Source organism: Eschrichtius robustus, chromosome 16 (assembly GCF_028021215.1).
Source record: "Eschrichtius robustus isolate mEscRob2 chromosome 16, mEscRob2.pri, whole genome shotgun sequence".
NCBI lineage: Eukaryota > Metazoa > Chordata > Mammalia > Artiodactyla > Eschrichtiidae > Eschrichtius > Eschrichtius robustus.
Window position 1 is genome coordinate 14,560,792 of NC_090839.1, and position 18,597 is coordinate 14,579,388.

At 45.8% G+C, this 18,597-nt stretch overlaps 1 protein-coding gene, 1 long non-coding RNA gene and 1 pseudogene across 2 annotated transcripts; all 3 read left to right on the plus strand.

Moving 5' to 3' along the window:
* Window positions 1-10: 10 nt before the first annotated feature.
* Window positions 11-6,932, plus strand: LOC137750318 (thyrotropin-releasing hormone receptor-like; annotated as a pseudogene).
* A 3,154-nt stretch (window positions 6,933-10,086) lies between these two features.
* Window positions 10,087-13,471, plus strand: LOC137749679 (uncharacterized). Its single transcript, XR_011070253.1, has 3 exons — window positions 10,087-10,435; window positions 11,225-11,565; window positions 13,383-13,471. It is a non-coding gene; the product is annotated as an uncharacterized lncRNA (long non-coding RNA).
* Window positions 13,472-15,884: 2,413 nt separating this feature from the next.
* Window positions 15,885-17,830, plus strand: ZNF334 (zinc finger protein 334; the record flags this gene model as incomplete). Its single annotated transcript, XM_068524714.1, is given in 4 exon segments — window positions 15,885-16,114; window positions 16,116-16,155; window positions 16,157-16,203; window positions 16,205-17,830. Coding segments are annotated over 4 exon segments (1,320 nt in total), but the record flags the coding sequence as incomplete, so codon positions are not given.
* Between the last annotated feature and the right edge of the window lie 767 nt (window positions 17,831-18,597).

Below are 18,597 nucleotides of genomic sequence, written 5' to 3' on the forward strand. Positions count from 1 at the left end.
GAAAAGGACGATGCAAAGTGAAGACAAGGTTCCTCCGGCCGGTGCCAGGTGTCTGTCCAGGCTCCCATCTGCATCGGCTGCTGTACCTGGTAGATGGAGACTTTGCACCCTGACTGTGTCTAAATGCCCCTGGAACTTATTTATATGTCTCTGAATCTTCTGAACTTATTTATAGTCATTAAAATTTTCTTGATTTTATAAATAAATGTATTTATTAAATTCTAAATTAGATTGTTATTCCTTTGCTTCAAATTCCTTCAGGGGTTTCCCATCTAGGGTTGCCAGGTTTAGCAAATAAAAATACAGGACACCTGGCTCAATTTGAATTTCAGATAAACAACGAATATGGGTTTGGTATAAGTACGTCCCGAGGCTACTTATACGAAACCCATATTTGTTGTTTATCTGAAATTCAAATTGATGGGTAATCCGTATTTTATGGCAACTCCATCCCTATGGAAGTTACAATAAAATCACAACTCCTTACCCTGTGGGCTTGGTATTCCCTGTTTTTCCCTCCAGGTCATTCTCTGCCTTTCTCTCACCTGCTCTCTTTCCCAGGAGTCTGACATTTGTGGTTCTATCACCCTGGTTCCCTTGAACTCTGACTCCTGGTTGGGCTCAGCCAATGGGAGGCACCGGCAGGTGATTTAAAGTGGGAAGGGAGAGAGAGGTCAGGCTGTTTATCCCTTCTGGGCGCTTACTTGGCAAAGGCCACGTTCCACGCTCTGGGTGACCTCGCTCCCACTGCTACGGTTCCCCCTGCGTTCCAGAGAGGCACAGCTTCCATCTACCAGGTACAGGTCTCTGGGGGTGTCACTATCATTCCCTTAACCAAGTCCCCACCTCTATGCCTTCATTAAATTCTCTTTAGGGAATTCCCTGGCGGTCCAGTGGTTAAGACCCCGTGCTTCCACTGCAAGGGGCACAGGTTCAGTCCCTGGTCAGGGAACTAAGATCCTGCATGCTGTAAGGCCAAAAGAAAAAAAAAAAAAACAACTCTCTGTAGTTGTCCCTTTGAGAGCTCTTTCCTGGGTCACAAAACCTTGACTGAGCCAGCCTCTTCCTCCCTCGCTGTGCCCTGGCCACATGGACTTAAGCTCCTCACAGGCTGGTTTGCACCTCGGGGCAATGCCCTTGCTATTCCCACATCCTGGAACACTCTTCCTTCAAGTCTCGGCATGGCCGGCTTCTTTGCATCATTTGGGCATTAGCTCAAATGTCACCTCCTCAGAGAAGCCTTCCCTGACTATTCTACCTAAAACTGTCCCATCCCACCTAGTTCTACTCTATCACCAGAGTCAGCAAGCTCCAATTTGTGGGCCAAATAGGGCCTGTTTCCGTGAATAGAGTTTTATTGGACCATTGCCACACTCATTAGTTTAAGTATTGTCTCTGACTTCTTTTGCTCTGATGGGAAATTTGAGTAGTTGAGACGTGGCCTAGAAAATCTGAAATATTTACTATCTGGCTCTTTAAATAAAATGTTTGCTGACCACTGATCTATCATATTAAGTTGTTTTACCATCTTTATACATACCCTTATCAATATCCTTCATTCCATATGCATTTGTATGTTTAGCTGCCTCTTTTTTCTGTTTACTTGCTGGTGTGTTTCATGTCATCCCCACAAACATGTCAACTCCATGCTGTCTGGTCCTCCACAGTTTTCCTAGCATCTAAAGCAGAACCTGAGCCAGGGCTCAGTAACAATTAGTTGAACGGCCAGATATCTGGAGGTAGAATTGTGCTCTCTCTGGTCTCGGCTCCTTCCTGAAGATTTTGGGCTTGCAGAAGGGAATAGTCAGGCACTGGAAGCAGCCTGCATCAGGCCAAGTTTGTGGCCAAAGGGAAAGATACAAAGCACTAAGAAATACATCCCCTAGGGAGAGTGGGAGGGAGATGCATGAGGGAGGGGATATGGAGATATGTGTATACGTATGGCTGATTCACTTTGTTATACAGCAGAAGCTAACACACCATTGTAGAGCAATCATACTCCAGTAAAGATGTTGCAATAAAAAAGGGAAGAAAAGAAATACACCCCCAGACAAGAGTTTCAACTTAAACAGCCAGTATGTTTGAGAGAATCACATCAGGCCCCAGGAAGCACATCAGCTTTGCCTCCTAAGGCCAGCTCCCTCGTACCACGCATGTGGTAGACAGAATAAGGCCCCCCAAAGCAGTCCATACCCTAATCCCCAGAACCTGTGAATATGTCACCTGACATGGCCAAAGGGGTTTTGTGGATGTGATTAAGTCAAGAGTCTTCCCCAGTGAGGGTGGGATAGTGAAGGAACATATGAGTAGCCAGGGCGCATGCCCTGGGACCTCAAACATGAAAACCATGAGGTGACACCATCCAACTCCAACCTGGAATTCAGCACCAGAGGCCTTGGACAGCTCCCCAACTTTATGTTAAGAGAAGGTTTCTTCCTGGCCTTAAATTAAAGTTAATCTTCTAGGTCAGACTTGCTCTGCAAACCCAGTCTTATTTTTCCAGCTGATGCTGCCGTACTCTAACCCCAATAACTAGAGTAAAATTAATCTCTTTTGTGTCTTATTTTCTTATTGGACACCATCCCAAATTTTATTTATTTCTCCTCTGCATCAAAGTTAACTATAATGTTATTGCATAATGGTTATAAGCTTGGGCTGTAGCATCAGAGTGCCTGTGTTTAAATCACAGTTTTGCCACTTCCTGGTGGTGTGACACTGGGCAAGTTTTCTTCTTTAACTGTTCTGAGCCTTTATTTAATAAGTTCATTTAACAAATATTTATTGAGTTCCTCTCATATACAAGGCACTTGTCTGGGTATTGGGTATGCAGCTGTGATTCTTATGTAGCCTGCTTCTGTTGGGATAAGAAAGATAACAAATAAATATTCAACGCCATAGTGGTCCTGGTGGTGGTCCGGAGCCGCCACATGGTCACACCCACCAACTGTTACCTGGTGAGTCTGGCCACCGCAGACCTGCTGGTGCTCCTGGCTGCTGAAGTGCCCACCGTGGCCGAGGCGGCATCCGCTCGGGTTTGGGTCTTCGGCCACGCAGGCTGCCTGGGCATAACCTACCTGCAGTACGTGGGCATCGACGCGTCCAAGGTGGAGCGCTACCTCGCCACCTGCCGTCCTCTGAGCGCCCAGGCTCTGTCCACTGCAGCATGGACCAAGCGCACTGCAGCGCTGGTGTGGCTGGGCACCGGCGCCTACGCGCTCTGGCTCTTCCTGGTGGACACACGCGAGACCGTGTGAGCCGACGGCGTACAGGAGCAGGGCGGCTACCGCGTGTCACGCTCTCTACCCGCCCGTCTACTTCCTGGACTTTGCACTCTTTTACGCGCTGCCCCTGGGCCTGGCCACTGTGTCCTATGCACTCATAGCACGCGTCCTCCTCGCGGGGCCGCTGCCTCCTGGTGACTGGGGACGATCGGGCTCTGTGCACTAGGGCGGCCCCGCTGGCCAAGGGCACTTCTCCTCCCGCGGCAGGAGGGGTGACCTCAACTCCCGAAAACAGGTAGGGACGTCCCTCCTCATTCGGACCCCAGTACTGAGCCAGCAGCAGATTGGTGGATGGAAGCTTGGGCCCTCCTAGAGTCAAGCTCAAGTTCAAGTCCAGGTGGTGCCACTTACTCGGCTTGTTTTTTGGCGACATCACTTCTGAGCGTTTCTGAGCCTCCGTTGCCTCTCCTGTTGTATGAGGTAATGGCACAGAAATGGCATGATTCACTTAGAGTCAATGTCACAAACTAAACGCTAAATTCATCTCGGTTTGTTATTAAACTTCCTCAGCGAGTCCCTACACCGTAGCTGTTATTCTCTTTCTTCTACTGATGGGGAAAGTGAGGCTCAGAGAGGTGAAGTGACTTTCCCAAGACTATACTACGCCATCTGGCGCTAAAACTGCCCCAATGGACCGGGACAGTCTGAAAGCCCAAGAGGATGGGTTCTGGGGAGATCGAGAGAAATTCAGCATTTATTGAGCACTTACTGTGTGCCTGATTCTCTGATGCTTCCTGATAGTACCCCTATTTGGGAGGTTTCATACCTATTTTTATGGACAAGGAAACAGGCTTAGAGGGGACAAGGGAGCAACAGAGGCGACACAGTAAGGGAACTGGGTGCAGGAACGCATGTGTCCAGGCTCCTCGTTTCCTCCACCCCCATTCCAGCAGTGCAGCCTCCCAAGGGTTTTCTAGGAATGCAGGTGGGAGGAGCGCTCTCTGGGCCCAACTGGTCTTTATCTTCAGCCTTCCACCCCCACCCACAGCTCACAGGGGAGGCGGGAGGACACCTTGTCCTGGCTGAGTCACTCCTGAGCCAGGCAAGGACCACATGCGCCATGTCCCTGCCTCTCCAGTGGGCACACTGTTGGGGGCTCTTCCAGCTGCCCTCAAAAGCCCCTTTGGTCCATCCTGCTTGCAGCCACTTTAGGTCAAAGCAACTATTAGAGGGAAGGGGGCAGGGCACAGGCTGAGCAGGTTTGAAATATTAACTTTAGGTGCCAGACAAATGCACCTCCTGCCCTCCCAATGGCTTATTTACTACTGTTTACCACTCTCAGGTTCAACCTGGAAGGACTGGGGTCAAACTCCTGCTTGTATGCTTTAGGTGAAACTTCTGGTGGTGAAAAGAGTATTCCAGACCTGGGTTCTGGCTCCTAGCTTTGCTAACGTCTTGCTGTGTGGCTTTGGGTAAGTCACTTCACCTTGCTGAGACTTGATTTCCTCCTCTGTAAAATGAGAACAATTATAGTGCTCATCTACCTCAACGGATGGTAGTAAATATTATAAATCTGGCATATAGTAAGTATTCAACATATGGTACCTATTATTGTTGTTTTGTTGGGGCATTAATGTCTTTTTTCATACTGGGTGGGCTGTGTCTATGGACAAAGTGTTCCTTTCATGCCTACGAGAGTCCTTGCAGAATGCAATGTAGAATTCCAACAGGGAAGAGGCATTAAAGGAAATCAGAAAGCCCAGTGCAAGGTGGAGAATAATAATAACAACAACAACAGCAATTACATTTGTTGGGTATTTGCTATGTGCGGGGCACTGGACTTAGTGCTTATACAAATTTACATTTTGAATTTTTATAACAACCCTATGATGTATGAACTGTTATCATCTCAGTTTGACACATGAGGAAACTGAGTCACAGAGAGGCTGCCCAAGGTTACAGAGCTGGTAAGTGACAGAACCAAGATTTGAACCCAGGCAACCTAGGTCCAGAGCCCACACACTGCCATCCAGCATTTATCACCCAAACGAACCTAAAATGGAATGGAACAGGATCTGAATTTGGTAAAATCAGGAGTCAAGACCTACTAGGGAATTCCTGCGATTTCACGCTTCCTGGAGAATATTATAGCACAGGAGTTTATTGCCTTAGCCAGAACCAAGCCTCTTAGGAAAGGAACTAAACTCATGGACTCTGAGACATGATCATAAGCTGGAACATTCCAGGCTAGCTTCTTCCTTGATGAGAAAGTTGTCTCTCCTGTATTCCCCAGAGCTGATTGAATGTCTCCAGGGTTTTCTGGACAGAACCAGTGCCAGAACTATTTGGGCAATTTAAGCTCTAGTAAGTGAACTCTTGCCACCCACGTTTTGGTCTCTGAAGGGGTCACTGAGGACCCCGGGGGTAGGAGCACCTGTGAGCTGCTGTCCTCCCAGGTATTAAGGATGTCCGGCTCCACTGACAGATGTCCCCTTGTGGTGACTTCATTCCGGAATTTAGAAACTGTGCATCTTTTGAAACACCTTCCAGCGTGTACCACCTCTAGGAGGCTTTATTTAGTCTATGCTGTCAGGGAAGTGCTGGCCGAGATCTGAAGAGTTAGGAAGTGAAGAAGAGGGAGCAGGGAGAGGCATTACAGGCTGTCAAGGGCAAAGGCAGGAAGGAGCATCAGGAGGGAGGGAGCAGGGTGAGTGAAAGAGCCGGAAGGGAGCGTGTGGCTGGGAATGCTGGGGAGAGAGGGACATGTCTAAGGCCAAACAGCTGGTTCGTGGTGGAGCCAGGATTCTAACCCAGCTCTGAACCTCATGCAACTGCAATAGTAATAGTAGTAGAGGTTATGTTAGTAGTAGTAGCAGCAGCAGCAGTAAACCCACAGTAAACCCACATAAGCATCTACTACAGGCCTGGCACTGTTCTACATTCTTTACTGGCATTAACTCCTTCACTCCTCACGTCCACCTATGATGAAGGTAGCACCGTGTCTCCATCTTATAGAAGAAGGAACTGAGGCTCAGCGGATGAATGAATTTGCTTACAGTCTGTGGTAGCCCAGCCAAGGGCTTTGGAGGTAGATTGCAGCTGGGAGGTTTCCAAAAACTTGAGCAGGGCAGGGAAGACTGTCTAGTGGTTTTCTAGGTGGGGATGGAGTTGAAGGGAGAGCATGCATGAGGGCACAGCTTGGCAAGGCCCGGATACTCTTTGGGGTTACTCCTCCCACAAGCTCACAGAGAGACCCAGAACCCAGGGTTCTCCCTTGGCACCCATGCCTTTCTTTTTTCCTGTCTTACCCTGCAGGTCACCAAGATGCTGGATGTGGTGGTGGTCCTTTTTGCTCTGCTGTGGTTGCCCTATCCCACCCTGGTGGTGGTGAAATCCTTCCTGAGCCTGCCTTACCTCAACCTCGGCTTCCTTCTCTTCTGCCTCTTTTGCATCTATGTGAACAGCGCAGTCAACTGCATCATCTATGCCCTCAAGTCCCAGCGCTGCCGGGAGGCCTTCCATGGACTATTTCAGTGCCGGCTGGCCGTGCCCCAGCTTCCGCCCCAGGAGGCCACCCCTGTTTACTACAGTGTCATCAAAGACTGTTCCCAGCACAGACTGGGCTCTTGGGAGGAACCAGGAAATGTGATGTCCAGGCAGGGAGGGGATCCTGGCACATCAGGGCAAGGCCCACCCTCTTGCCCCTGCTGAGGTGAAGGGGTCTCCATGCATTTGGGGAAACATGGCTATTGGAGGAGAGAGTGGTGTCCAGGGCTGTTCGGTAGAGGTGCACACGTTGTGCACTGCACAACCCTAGGGATCACCATTAACATTGCAGACAGCGTAGATTTGTATATTTAGTAAAACAGTTTCCCAGTTTAATAAATATACAAATCTAAGAGGTTGCCACAATTATTTATTATATGAACAAATGAATAGATAATGAATAAAAACTGACTTTAATCTTAATACTCAACACCCTTTGCTGAGATCTGGCTACCAGTGTGAGGTGTAGATTGTGACTTGTTGGGAGTTCTTTGTTGGCAACAGAAAGTATCTCTGGCTAATTAAATTAAAAAGGAATTGATTGGAGTTGGAAAGAACCATAACTAGGATAACCCCAGGGATCCACACAGCAGGAATTAATGGGCAGTGGCTTCATGGCATCTATATCAGAATGAATCAACCCCACCTAGGCCAGGAGAAGGATGGGCAATTCATTGGACTGTCATTCAATAGCTGCCATTGACTGTTGTATAGTTTGGGTACTGCACCATTCCAGTGGGCACCACGCAGCAGTTTAAATGGATGGATCCTCTGAAGTTGTGCAGTGCATAGCCTATGTGAGTGTATATGGCAGACCTTAATGGGAATAGGGTGGTTCCTCAAAGGAAAGTTGAAGTGCTTGTTATCAGAAAAAGGCAGTATGGATGTCAGAGGACCAAACAAAAACAAAAGTAAAAAAACTAACAACAATAGATATCCACCACAGAAGAGTCCACCCGGGTTCACAGCAGCAGGACCCTTCTGCCAGGGCAGCAAAGTTCACCTATAGTCAACAGCTGCTGGCCCATGATAATACTGTACGTGTCTGTCTCTGTGTCCAAATTCTGCATGTTGCTTCCTCCCCCCCCCCTTTTTTTTAGTAAAGACACAGTCATATCAGATTAAGGTCCACACTAATGACCACATGTTAACTTGATCATGAAAAGACCCTATTTCCAAATAAGGCCACATCGACAGGTACTGGGGGTTAAAACTTCAACATCTCTTAGGGGAACATGACGCCATCCTACAATCCTCCTGATAGCTCTATTAGAATAAAATTAATTATGACTTTATATTTTCTTTGTGATGTGTATGGATATCTCTCTTCTCAGTTATTTGGACAATACGACATAAGTGGGTCTTGCAAGGGTAGAAATCCCAGCATTGAATCTATGGCAGAGATAGTGAATCTCAGGCTGATTCCAGCATATAGGTGGTGCTCCAATAAACATCTGTTGAATGAATGGTTTAAAAAACAGAGGGGAAATTATTGCAAGAATAAGGGGGGCAACAGGGAAAGTGACAGGGGGATGGGGTCTGAGTTCTATAGCTTCCCAGGTCCCCAACTCCATGGCTCGATCTTGTTAGCACGGAGCTCAGGGACTGGTCCTCAGAGGTGATGAATCAGTCTGAATAGTCTAGCAGGAGGGGAGGGGAGCAATGGGAAAGGGATGGGAGAGGAGGGGAAATGGCTGGAGGGAGGATGGGGAAGAGGCAGACCAGAAAGCAGATACTGACAATGCAATTTCCACTGTGGCCTCTTATCAATGTCTACTGATTAGACTTCAAGGACCCAGGTCCTTAACACTTAGTTACACAGTCATAGAAAACTAATACAAACACAAAGATCTTCACAATTTTTGCCCACTGCCATAAATGGTTTTTTTTTTTTTTTTTTTAGGAAGAGGACTATGAGGGTATTCTTAGCTTACTAGTTGAATTTGAATTTCAAATGTATGCGTGTGTGTGTGTGTGTGTGTGTGTGTGTGTGTGTAAAGGCAGAAAGAATAGAATACACACAGATCGTCACTGAGATAAGCTCTGAAGAAAAGAGAATAAAAATATTACATAAATCATCACTTTTAGGTACAGGCTCATAGGTAAATTTTATCTTTGATGTTAAGTATTTTCCTTTTAAAAAAATTTCCATAGTGCTGCAGTAACTTCTGCCTGTCCTCAAATCATTCCTTCTGCCATCTTGCCTTCTGTGTTAGTTAGCTAGGTCTGCAGTAACAAGGTACCGCAAACTGGGTGGCTTGAACAACAGAAATTTATTGTCTCACAGTTCCGGAGGCTAGAAGTCTGAAATCAACTTGTCGGCAGGGTTGATTCCTCCTGAGGGAAGTGAAGGAGATTCGCCAAGCCCTTCTCCTAGCTTCTTGTAGCCTCGGGCGTTCCTTGGCTTGTAGGTTTCATTCCCTCTGTGTCTTCACATCGTCTTTTTTTATTGGAGTATAATTGCTTTATAATGTTGTGTTAGTTTCTGCTGTACAGTGAAGTGAATCAGCTATATGTATACATATATCCCCTCCCTCTTGGACCTCTCTCCCCCCCAGTCCCACCCATCTAGGTCATCACAGAGCACCGAGCTGAGCTCCCTGTTACACGTCTTTTCCTTGGATATTCTTGCTGTCACCCAATACTCCAGTCCTGCTCTTTCCAAGCCATAAGCTGGGCAAGCCATGCAATGCTCCCCACTGATAGATTTCCTTTCAGCATGAATTCTTGGATTAGAGAATGTTTGAATTCTACGTTTTCATACATTCAAAATATTTATATGGAGTCACCAAAATAGGTGAAAGCTTTGCTGTGTTGGTTACATTCTTCTGCTTGCTCCCCTATGAGATGCTGGATATATACTATAGAAGGCTTTCTCACATTTAAAATGCTCATTGGGTATACTCCCCAGTGTGTGTTCTGATGCTGAGTGGGAAAAACAGTAGGAAGAATAAGGGACTATACACCTCTGGTGTTCCTAAGAGAAGTTTAGGAGAAAGATAAGGATTTGGGAATCATTAGCACTTTGGTGGACACTTCATAGTCTGTAATCTTCGCTTCTCATCTATAGTCTTCGGTGAAATTCATATGCACCTTTTCTTTTTGTATTAATGGTTCCTAGCAATCAACCAAGCTGAGTAAGGACAACAGAGGCTCCTCTAAGGAGCCCTCCGTTGTGGGCGGTGGCCGCGGTGCCTTATGGGGAATGTAGTCCGGAAAAGCGTCGACCGCCCCTTGGAAAACCTGGGAAGGACGGCCCGGCGGCCTCTTCTGCGCATGTGGGGCCTCGGCTCTCTACGTGGGCGCGTTTACATGTTCTTCTTTAGGCTTTTCCCGCGGAGGGTCCTGCAGCCGCCGGGGCGCGCCGTTCCGTGGTCACCTGGGCCTGGTGAACTGGGAGCGAAGCGGGTGCACCCACAAGTTAAATGACTGGCGGGGAGCTTCGAGCCCTCAGGGGCTGGAGGGGAAGTGGCTGGGCGGAGCTGGCCTCGGTCCGCGGAGAGTGGGTGCGCGCTCTCCCCGCATCACTCTCCAGGGAGGCCCGGAGCCGGGTTTCCCATGGTCCCGGAGAAGGGGAACGAGGGCCGGGCTCCTGACCTGCAGGTCTCATGGCGGGCGCTCCCTGCAGCCATTCATTGCCTGAAGAAGGTGCTCTGTGAAGGTGCAAGGTTTGTACATCCAAATGGCTAAAATCTGATCCCCAAAGTTCCGCTGAGGCGCTTGGATCTGCAGCCTGCTGGGCTGGGTTGAAGAATACTGGAGGACGTTAGGGAAAGGAAGGAGTATTTATAGAAACAAATATGGTAATCATTATATTAGTTATTTTATACTAAGCATTTATTAGAAGAAAGATGTGAGCTTCAGTTGAAGAGAATGGCCAGGGTGTAGATATGACTGGAAAAGATTTCAGGGGGCTGGCGCTGGGGGGTGATGTCTGCAGCGCTGCATGAGGTTTTAAGAGCATGATGTTTGTGTCCAGACCAGGTGCTGCCACAGAACAGCACTGCATCCCAGGGCGTGTTATTTCATCCTGTTTTCTCATCTGTAAAATGAGCCTAGGAATAATATTTGCCCCATAGGGTTGTTCTGAAGTAAAAAGCAAGCCCAGAATATAATACACCCTCGACACGTATCCCTTGCAATCAGTGTTAACAAAGATTTTTAGATATCTCCCTCAATCCTCCCAACCAGGCTGTGAAGTCGGCATTACTGCCCCCTGTCGGAGCACATTTTAAAACCTCATTTACAGAGAGCTAAAGTGATTTATTCTCTGGTGAATGAGTTGATTTTAAAATGAAGTCTATTTTACTCCCAGTCTCATGATCTTTGTAATATGCATTCCCCTCTGCCTACACCCATTGGGTTTTTTCTGGCATGATGACTTGCCTTCTGTGTGCCCTAGAAAGCAGTTATACTATGTATTTTGATAATCAAACCATTGGACCTATTTTCCTTAGGTCACAAGGTGTAATCGAGGCTTCTGGGCTCTTTCTGCCTCCTGCGGTATTGTCTCACTTCTCAGCGGCCTTGATTGGATTTTAGGAAAGGTCCAGCTCACCAGGCACTTGAACCTTGGGACCCCAAGCGCAGATTCCAGCTAATGGAAAAGTGGCTGCTACGCCCAGGTGGAAACAAAACCGTCCCAGTGAAGGAAAAAGCAGAAGCCTCCAAGGACAGAAATCACACCTGGAAGAACATGTTTCTGAACTGAAATCTCTCCCTAGGATTTTAAGACCGAGACAGAATTCCTGAAAGGAGCATATTCAAGAGTTACTGGACCAGAATTTTCCTCTCCAGGGTGAGCAGAATCTGGGTGATCATACCATATTCAAAGACCATTGATTATTGTGGCTCAGCAAAGCCTCAGTTCAACTTTCAGAAGAAAGATGTGAGTTGCAATGGAAGGGGATGGGCAGGGTACAGATTTGTCAGGAAAAGACACTTCACTGGAGGATTGGTGAGGCTGTGAGTTGGAGGCAAGGGGTACCAGGCGTAGCTAAGGAGATTACTTTCTAAACACATACATGTCATTCCCTGCAATCTCCACTCTTTCTTTTTTTTTTTTTTAAAGATTTTATTTTCATTTGTTTATTTATTTTTGGCTGCACCGGGTCTTAGTTACGGCATGCATCCAGGATCTAGTTCCCCGACCAGGGATTGAACCCGGGCCCCCCTGCATTGGGAGCATGGAGTCTTACCCACTGGCCCACCAGGGAAGTGCCCTCCACTCACTGATTGTTCTGAGTTGCTTGAACCACGTTTCTCACCTGCTCATGTCATTTCAACTCACTTGATGCAGTCTTGTGTCTGCTGCCACCACACTCATGAATCTGTTCTAGTAAATATTTTCAAATCCAGTGGGTATTTTCCAGTTCATGCTTTACTAAACTCTTTATTGCATTTGACAGTCTGACCACACCCTCCTTGAAATGCATCTCTGAGAATGTCTGTGACGCCACAGACAAAGATACACTTAGAGAGTTGTCGCTTTCCCCCCATCCCATTCTACCCCATTCCTGTCGCCCCCATTCTTTCCAACTATTCCCACCTGTCCCCTGAAGGTAACCAGTTTCTTTGGTTTCTGGTCTACCCTTTCTGTATTTCCTTTTGTACACATAAGCAGATACATGTGTATTTTCTTACATCCCCTTTCTTACATAAAAGGTAGCATACTATAGATACTCTTTCTCACTTACCAATATAGCCTGGGAATCACTCCATATTGGTCCATAGAGATCTGCCCTGTTATTTATGCCTTCTAATATTGCTTTTGGTCACCACTCTCTCTTCTGAGCTTCAGAACCATATATCCAACTGCCCACTGGACATCTCTACTTGTATCCTTCACAGACTCGAGCATGGCATCTGAAACAGCAATGCATCAGTTTCCTATGCTCGATTCTTTTTTTGCTTTTGTCTTGTATTCCTAATCTCAGCATATGATGCTCCCAAAATAATCTGGAACAAAATAATCTGCACATTATATCTCCCATGCACAACCAATTAGTGGCCAAATCCTCTGGCTCCTCATCGTGTAGGATTGATTCCCTCCTTCCCACCCCTACCAGAGCTACCTGTGGTCATGTCTCACCATGGCGTCCTAGTTTTCTTCCCCTCTAATTTGATCTTTAAGCCATTTCCCATTTTTCTAGAGTTGGGGACAGCAGACATTTTTTGTAAAGGACCAGATAATAACTACTTTTGGCTTTGCTGGCCCTCTGGTCTCTGTCAAATCAACTCAGCACAGCTGCTGTAGTGTGACAGCAGTACAGAATACGTGTAAACAAATGGGCATGGCCGGATTTGGGTCTTAGTGGGTTGGATTAGGCTCACAGGCTGTAGTGTGCCGACCCCTATTCTCTGGAGCATTGCTTCCAAAATGCAAATTTGATCACAAATCTTAACAGTCCTTGCTGACAAATATCTCTTTATGGATTTCCATGATCACAACAGTGGTCTCCAAAGTGGAGGATGGGGGCACCCCAGGGATCCACTGGGCTTCTGTTCACCTCAGATTAAACGTATTCTTGCAGAGATTGGTTTCATTCAAGGACCTGACTGTGGACAGGGATCCACTGGGCTTCTGTTCACCTCAGATTAAACGTATTCTTGCAGAGATTGGTTTCATTCAAGGACCTGACTGCGGACTTCACCCAGGAGGAGTGGCAGCAGCTGGACCGTGCTCAGAGGCTCCTGTAGAGGGATGTGGTGCTAGAGAACTACAGCAGCCGCATCTCGGTGGGTAAGTACAGCTTCCCTGTGTAACTGCCAAGAGATGTGTTTGCTCTGTGTTGCAAAAACATGTTGAATTTCATTATTTAGCCTTGAGTGTCAGGGGAGAGAGATGATTAAACCCTTTTAGGCAATGTTAGTGTCGTGTGTGTGCTCACTGCCCTCCCTCCACCCTTCCCCTGAATGTTCTAGCTCTAATGACCTGTTGCTGGACATCTTCATCACACAGCTTTTGAAGCTGTCTTTCTTCATCCTTCAAGTCCCCAAAGTCCAAAGGGCTTGGTCCAAGTTCTATATCATTTTAACAGGGTATCAACGTTAGCAAACCAGATGTGATCTTCAGACTGGAGCAAGGAGAAGAACCACGGACAGTAGAGGAATTCTCAATTCAGAACTACTCAGGTGAGTGATAACTAAGCAGGTGGAAACCAGTGGAAATGAGAGTTCTGTGGTGGTTAGTGATCATAGTTGGCATCTTTGTAATGTTCCTCAGGAATCTCTTTTTATAGGCCCCAGACCTTGGGAAGTAATTGAGGACAAATGACTGTCACGCTATAGATACTTAAAAACATTGTCCCTGAATAAATATACTTCTTTTTTTTTTTTAATTTTTATTTATTTATTTGTTTGCTTGTTTATTTATCGTTGGCTGTGTTGGGTCTTCGTTGCTGCATGCGGGCTTTCTCTACTTGCGGCGAGCGGGGGCTACTCTTCGTTACCGCGTGCGGGCTTCTCATTGCAGTGGCTTCTCTTGTTGTGGAGCACAGGCTCTAGGCACGTGGGCTTCAGTAGTTGTGGCACATGGGCTCAGTAGTTTTGGCTCGCGGGCTCTAGAGCGCAGGCTCAGTAGCTGTGACACACAGGCTTAGTTGCTCCGTGGCATGTGGGATCTTCCTGGACCAGGGCTCGAACCCGTGTCCCCTGCATTGGCAGATGGATTCTTAACCACTGCACCACCAGGGAAGTCCTAAATGTACTTCTTTAATCGAAATTTGTAAAGATTTTTGCTGCTAAGTTATCCATCCCTGGTATACAGACCCTCTTTTAGCATACTCTGAACTTTAGTTCTGTGGCATTCTCTTTTGCCTACCTGACCCCACCTTCCTTTAACATAGACTTGTTGTATATTCAGACATTCATAGGTCAGTCTTAAAGAAATAAATCTTGGCTTGATTTACACAATCTATTTGCAAATCTAGTTGCATTCCCCGTTTCTCTCCATCCTTTAACTGAGAGATCAGTTTCACTCTCCATGCTCAGTCCCACTGGGTGGGGACTAGGGTGAGACAACCAAGGTGCCTCAGATACAAAACTTAAGAAGACACTCACTCTTGGGGGGGGTGCACATGCCCTAGAGGTCACGCCTACCTCACCCTAGTTCCAGCCCTGCTCAGCCCACAATCTTTCTTTCTATTCTTTGTATTTGTGCAAATTCTGAAGTTCCCATGTCACTAGCAAAATTTGAGACTCACGCCTTCCTTCTGTGTCTCTTTGTAACTCTGACCATCTCTCTGAAGTCTCTGTCTCCTGGTCTCACTGTCTCTGAGTGCTTCTTTGAGTCTCATCTGTCTTATTCAATACTGTGTCAGACACACTTGCAGTATACTTTGTGCTTACTGTTCCTTGTGACTGTTTTCCTTTTTCCATGTCAGAGGTACTCGTATTCTTTGCTACTTTCCTCTTCCTTTCATCCTGTTAAACAGGCTGGTGTGGGTGGGCTGGCTTTTTTTCTATTTTTTTTTTTTCTTTCCCCCAAATCAGTAGGAGATGTTTGTATTTGACATTTCCTTAATCCTGAAGAGCTGGGCCAGTCCACCACAACAAGGCATTTGTAAGGAACTCTCATTTCATAGCAAGTGTGTCACGGATCACATGTTATTATTAATGGTACTCCTTCCTAGAAGCTGATGATGCCTTAAAGGAGGACAAGGAAATCCAAGGCAAACATTTGAGGCAAATTGTATTCTTCTGCAATAAAACACTGATTACAGAGAGAGCTACTGTATTTGGGAAAACATTTAATCTGGGCGTGAATATTGTTCCCTCAAGAAAAACACCCTACAGATATCCATGTGGAAACAATTTGAAAACTAATTCAGAAGTAATCGTTGCAAAGAAAAGCTACTTTAAAAAGGTTCCTGATGAATACAGTAGATGTGGGAAAACGCAACTCGTTTCTAAGCAAGAGAAAAGTCGTTCTGGAATGAAACAATACAAATATAATCCAGTTATGAAAGCCAGAAGTCAAAATGACGATTTTATTCTGCACCAGAACATTCAGGCTTTGAAGCAACCTTTTGGCTATGACAAATGTGGGAAAACCTCTTCAAGAGGGCAGTCCTCTTCACATAGAGGAGGATACATTCTGAAAGGAAACCAAATTAATGTAATGAATGTAGGAAAGCCTTTTCTAAGAAGTCCACCCTCATTGTACACCAGAGAATTCATACAGGGGAGAAACCCTATGTTCGTGATGACTGTAGGAAAACTTTCCGTGTAAAGACAAACCTTACTAGACACCAAAGAATTCATACTGGAGAGCGACCCTGTGAATGCAGCGTATGTGGAAAAACCTTCACTGACAAATTGGCCCTCATCATGCATCAGAAAATTCAGAGGGGAGAAATCCTATGAGTGTCATGAATGTGGGAAGACCTTTTTTTTGGAAGTCAGCCCTCACTGAACATTTCAGGTTACACACGGGAGAAACCTTACGAATGCATGCAAAGAATGTGGGAACGCCTTCAACAAGAATCTTACCTCGCTGTTCATCAGTGAACTCACAGAGGAGAGAAACCAAATGAATGTAAAGAATGTGGGAAAACCTTCTGTCATTCAGCCCTCAATGTGCATCAGAGATCTCACACAGGAGAGAAACCCTACGAATGAAATCAGTGTGGAAAAATTTTATGTACTAAAGCAGCCCTCATGGCACATTAGATAACTCATAGAGGAGAGAAATCTTACCTATGTAACAAATGTGGGAAATTTTTCTGCCATAAGTCAACACTCACTATACATCACAGAACTCACACTGGAGAGAAACGCAGTGTGTTTAATAACTGTGGTAGAACATTCGCTGTGATGTCAAACCACAGTGAATATAAGAGAGTGCACACAAAGGGGAATCTTTATGAGTGCAACGGACGTGGACACGCCATCAACAAAAACTCACACATCAAGCATCAGAGAACTATATGGGGGAGACCATATGAATGTAGCGAGTGTGGGAGAACGTACTGCCGGAAGTCGGCCCTCACTTGCCATCAGAGGACACACACAGGATAGAGACCCTACGAGTGTAATGAATGTGGGAAAACCTTCCACCAGAAGTTCTCCTTTGTTGAACACCAGCGAACTCACACTGGGTAGAAGCCGTATGAATGTGCTGAACGTGGGAAATCCTCCTGCCATAAGTCAGGCTTCAGAGTACATTGGAGAATTCATATGGGAGAGAAACCCTAGGAATGTAACAAGTGTGGGGAAGCCTACCATCGGCTGTGGACTCTCACTGAACATCAGAAAATACACACAGGGAGAAACCCTATGAGTGTCACGGATGCGAGAAAACATTTTGCCACGAATCAAACTTCTTGCTACATCAGAAAACTCATAAGGAATGAATTCCGAGAAAGCGGTGATCAACAAAGGAACAAATCAGGTAATTTACACAATGCTGAAACTCTGTGGATAGGCATAGAGGAGTGAAATTGTATAAACACAATTAATGTGAGAAAACTTTCAGCCATAAATCAAACCTCATTATCACATCAGAAAACTCACACAGGAGAGAAATAGAGCGTGTTTAATAAATGTGTTGTAACATTCACTGGGCACCATGAAAACGTTCAAGAATTCAAACATTATGCCACGTGTGCCTCCCTTTTAAAATAATGAAAGAGATGATGTTTAAGTTAATCTGTTCCTTTCCACATTGTTGTGTGACAGTATGAGGTTTGAGGATCTAACGTTATTTCATTCCACATCAAAACCAACTGTTCTTATGATAATTTAGTAGCTTATAATTTCCTAATTTATGGTGCTTTAAATTCTCAGATTGAACAGGTTGGGTTTTGTCTTCTAACTCTGTCTCCATAGCCTTCTAGTAACGGACCCAAATCCCTTCATCTGCAGAGGTGGTACTAAGGGGACTAACCATGGTATTCCGTCCTCCTGGTTCCACATCCTGCCTGCATGATAGAGCCTCCATAAAAACTCCAACAGTATGGGGTTTGGAGAGCTTCCAGGTGGAGGTGCTGGGAGAGTGGCTTCCCCAGGAGCTCCATGCCCCTTCCCACATATGTTGCCCTACGCATGTCTTCCATCTAAATGTTCACCTGTATCCTTTATCATATCCTTTTATAATAAACTGGTAAACAGCAAGTAAACTGTTCACCTGAGTTCTGTGAGTTGCTCTAGCAAGTTAATCAAACTCTAGGAGAGGGTCATGGGAACCTCTGATTTATAGCCAACCTGTCAGAAGCACAGGTGACAACCTGGACTTGGGATTTGAAGTTGGGGTTGAGGGGCAGTCTTGTGGGACTTGTACCCTTACCCTGTGGGATCTGACACTATCTCCAGGTGGGTATAGTCAGAAATGAATTAAATTATAAGACACTCAACCAGTATCACAGAATTGCTTCGTGTGGGAAAAAAACCCACACATCTGGTGTCACAAGTGTGAATGTGGTGGTAGTGTGGGATAAAGGAGAAACACAGGAGAACTGAGTTTTTCCTGCACACAGGGGTTAAGACTTCAGTGTATCTTTTGGAGCGACTCACATCAACCTACAACACCCTGTTGGATTCTGTCCTCAAATGTGTGACAGTGAATTTAAATAAGGAATTAATTATTAAAAGCAAAAAAAGGAAGTTGTACACACTATGTTAGTGTTTAGATGACATTTTAAGCCTCTATATAAGCATTTCTGGCTTCTCTCTCCACTTATCATACCGATAACTCTTATTATTTGCTTAAACAGTGGAAATATCTTATGTGTTTTAATATTAAAATCTGATAGGAAATTAAGATTTTTCAGCTGAAACTTGCCAATGAGAATGTCTTGAATGGCCTAACTTTTGCATAATGGCTATCCTT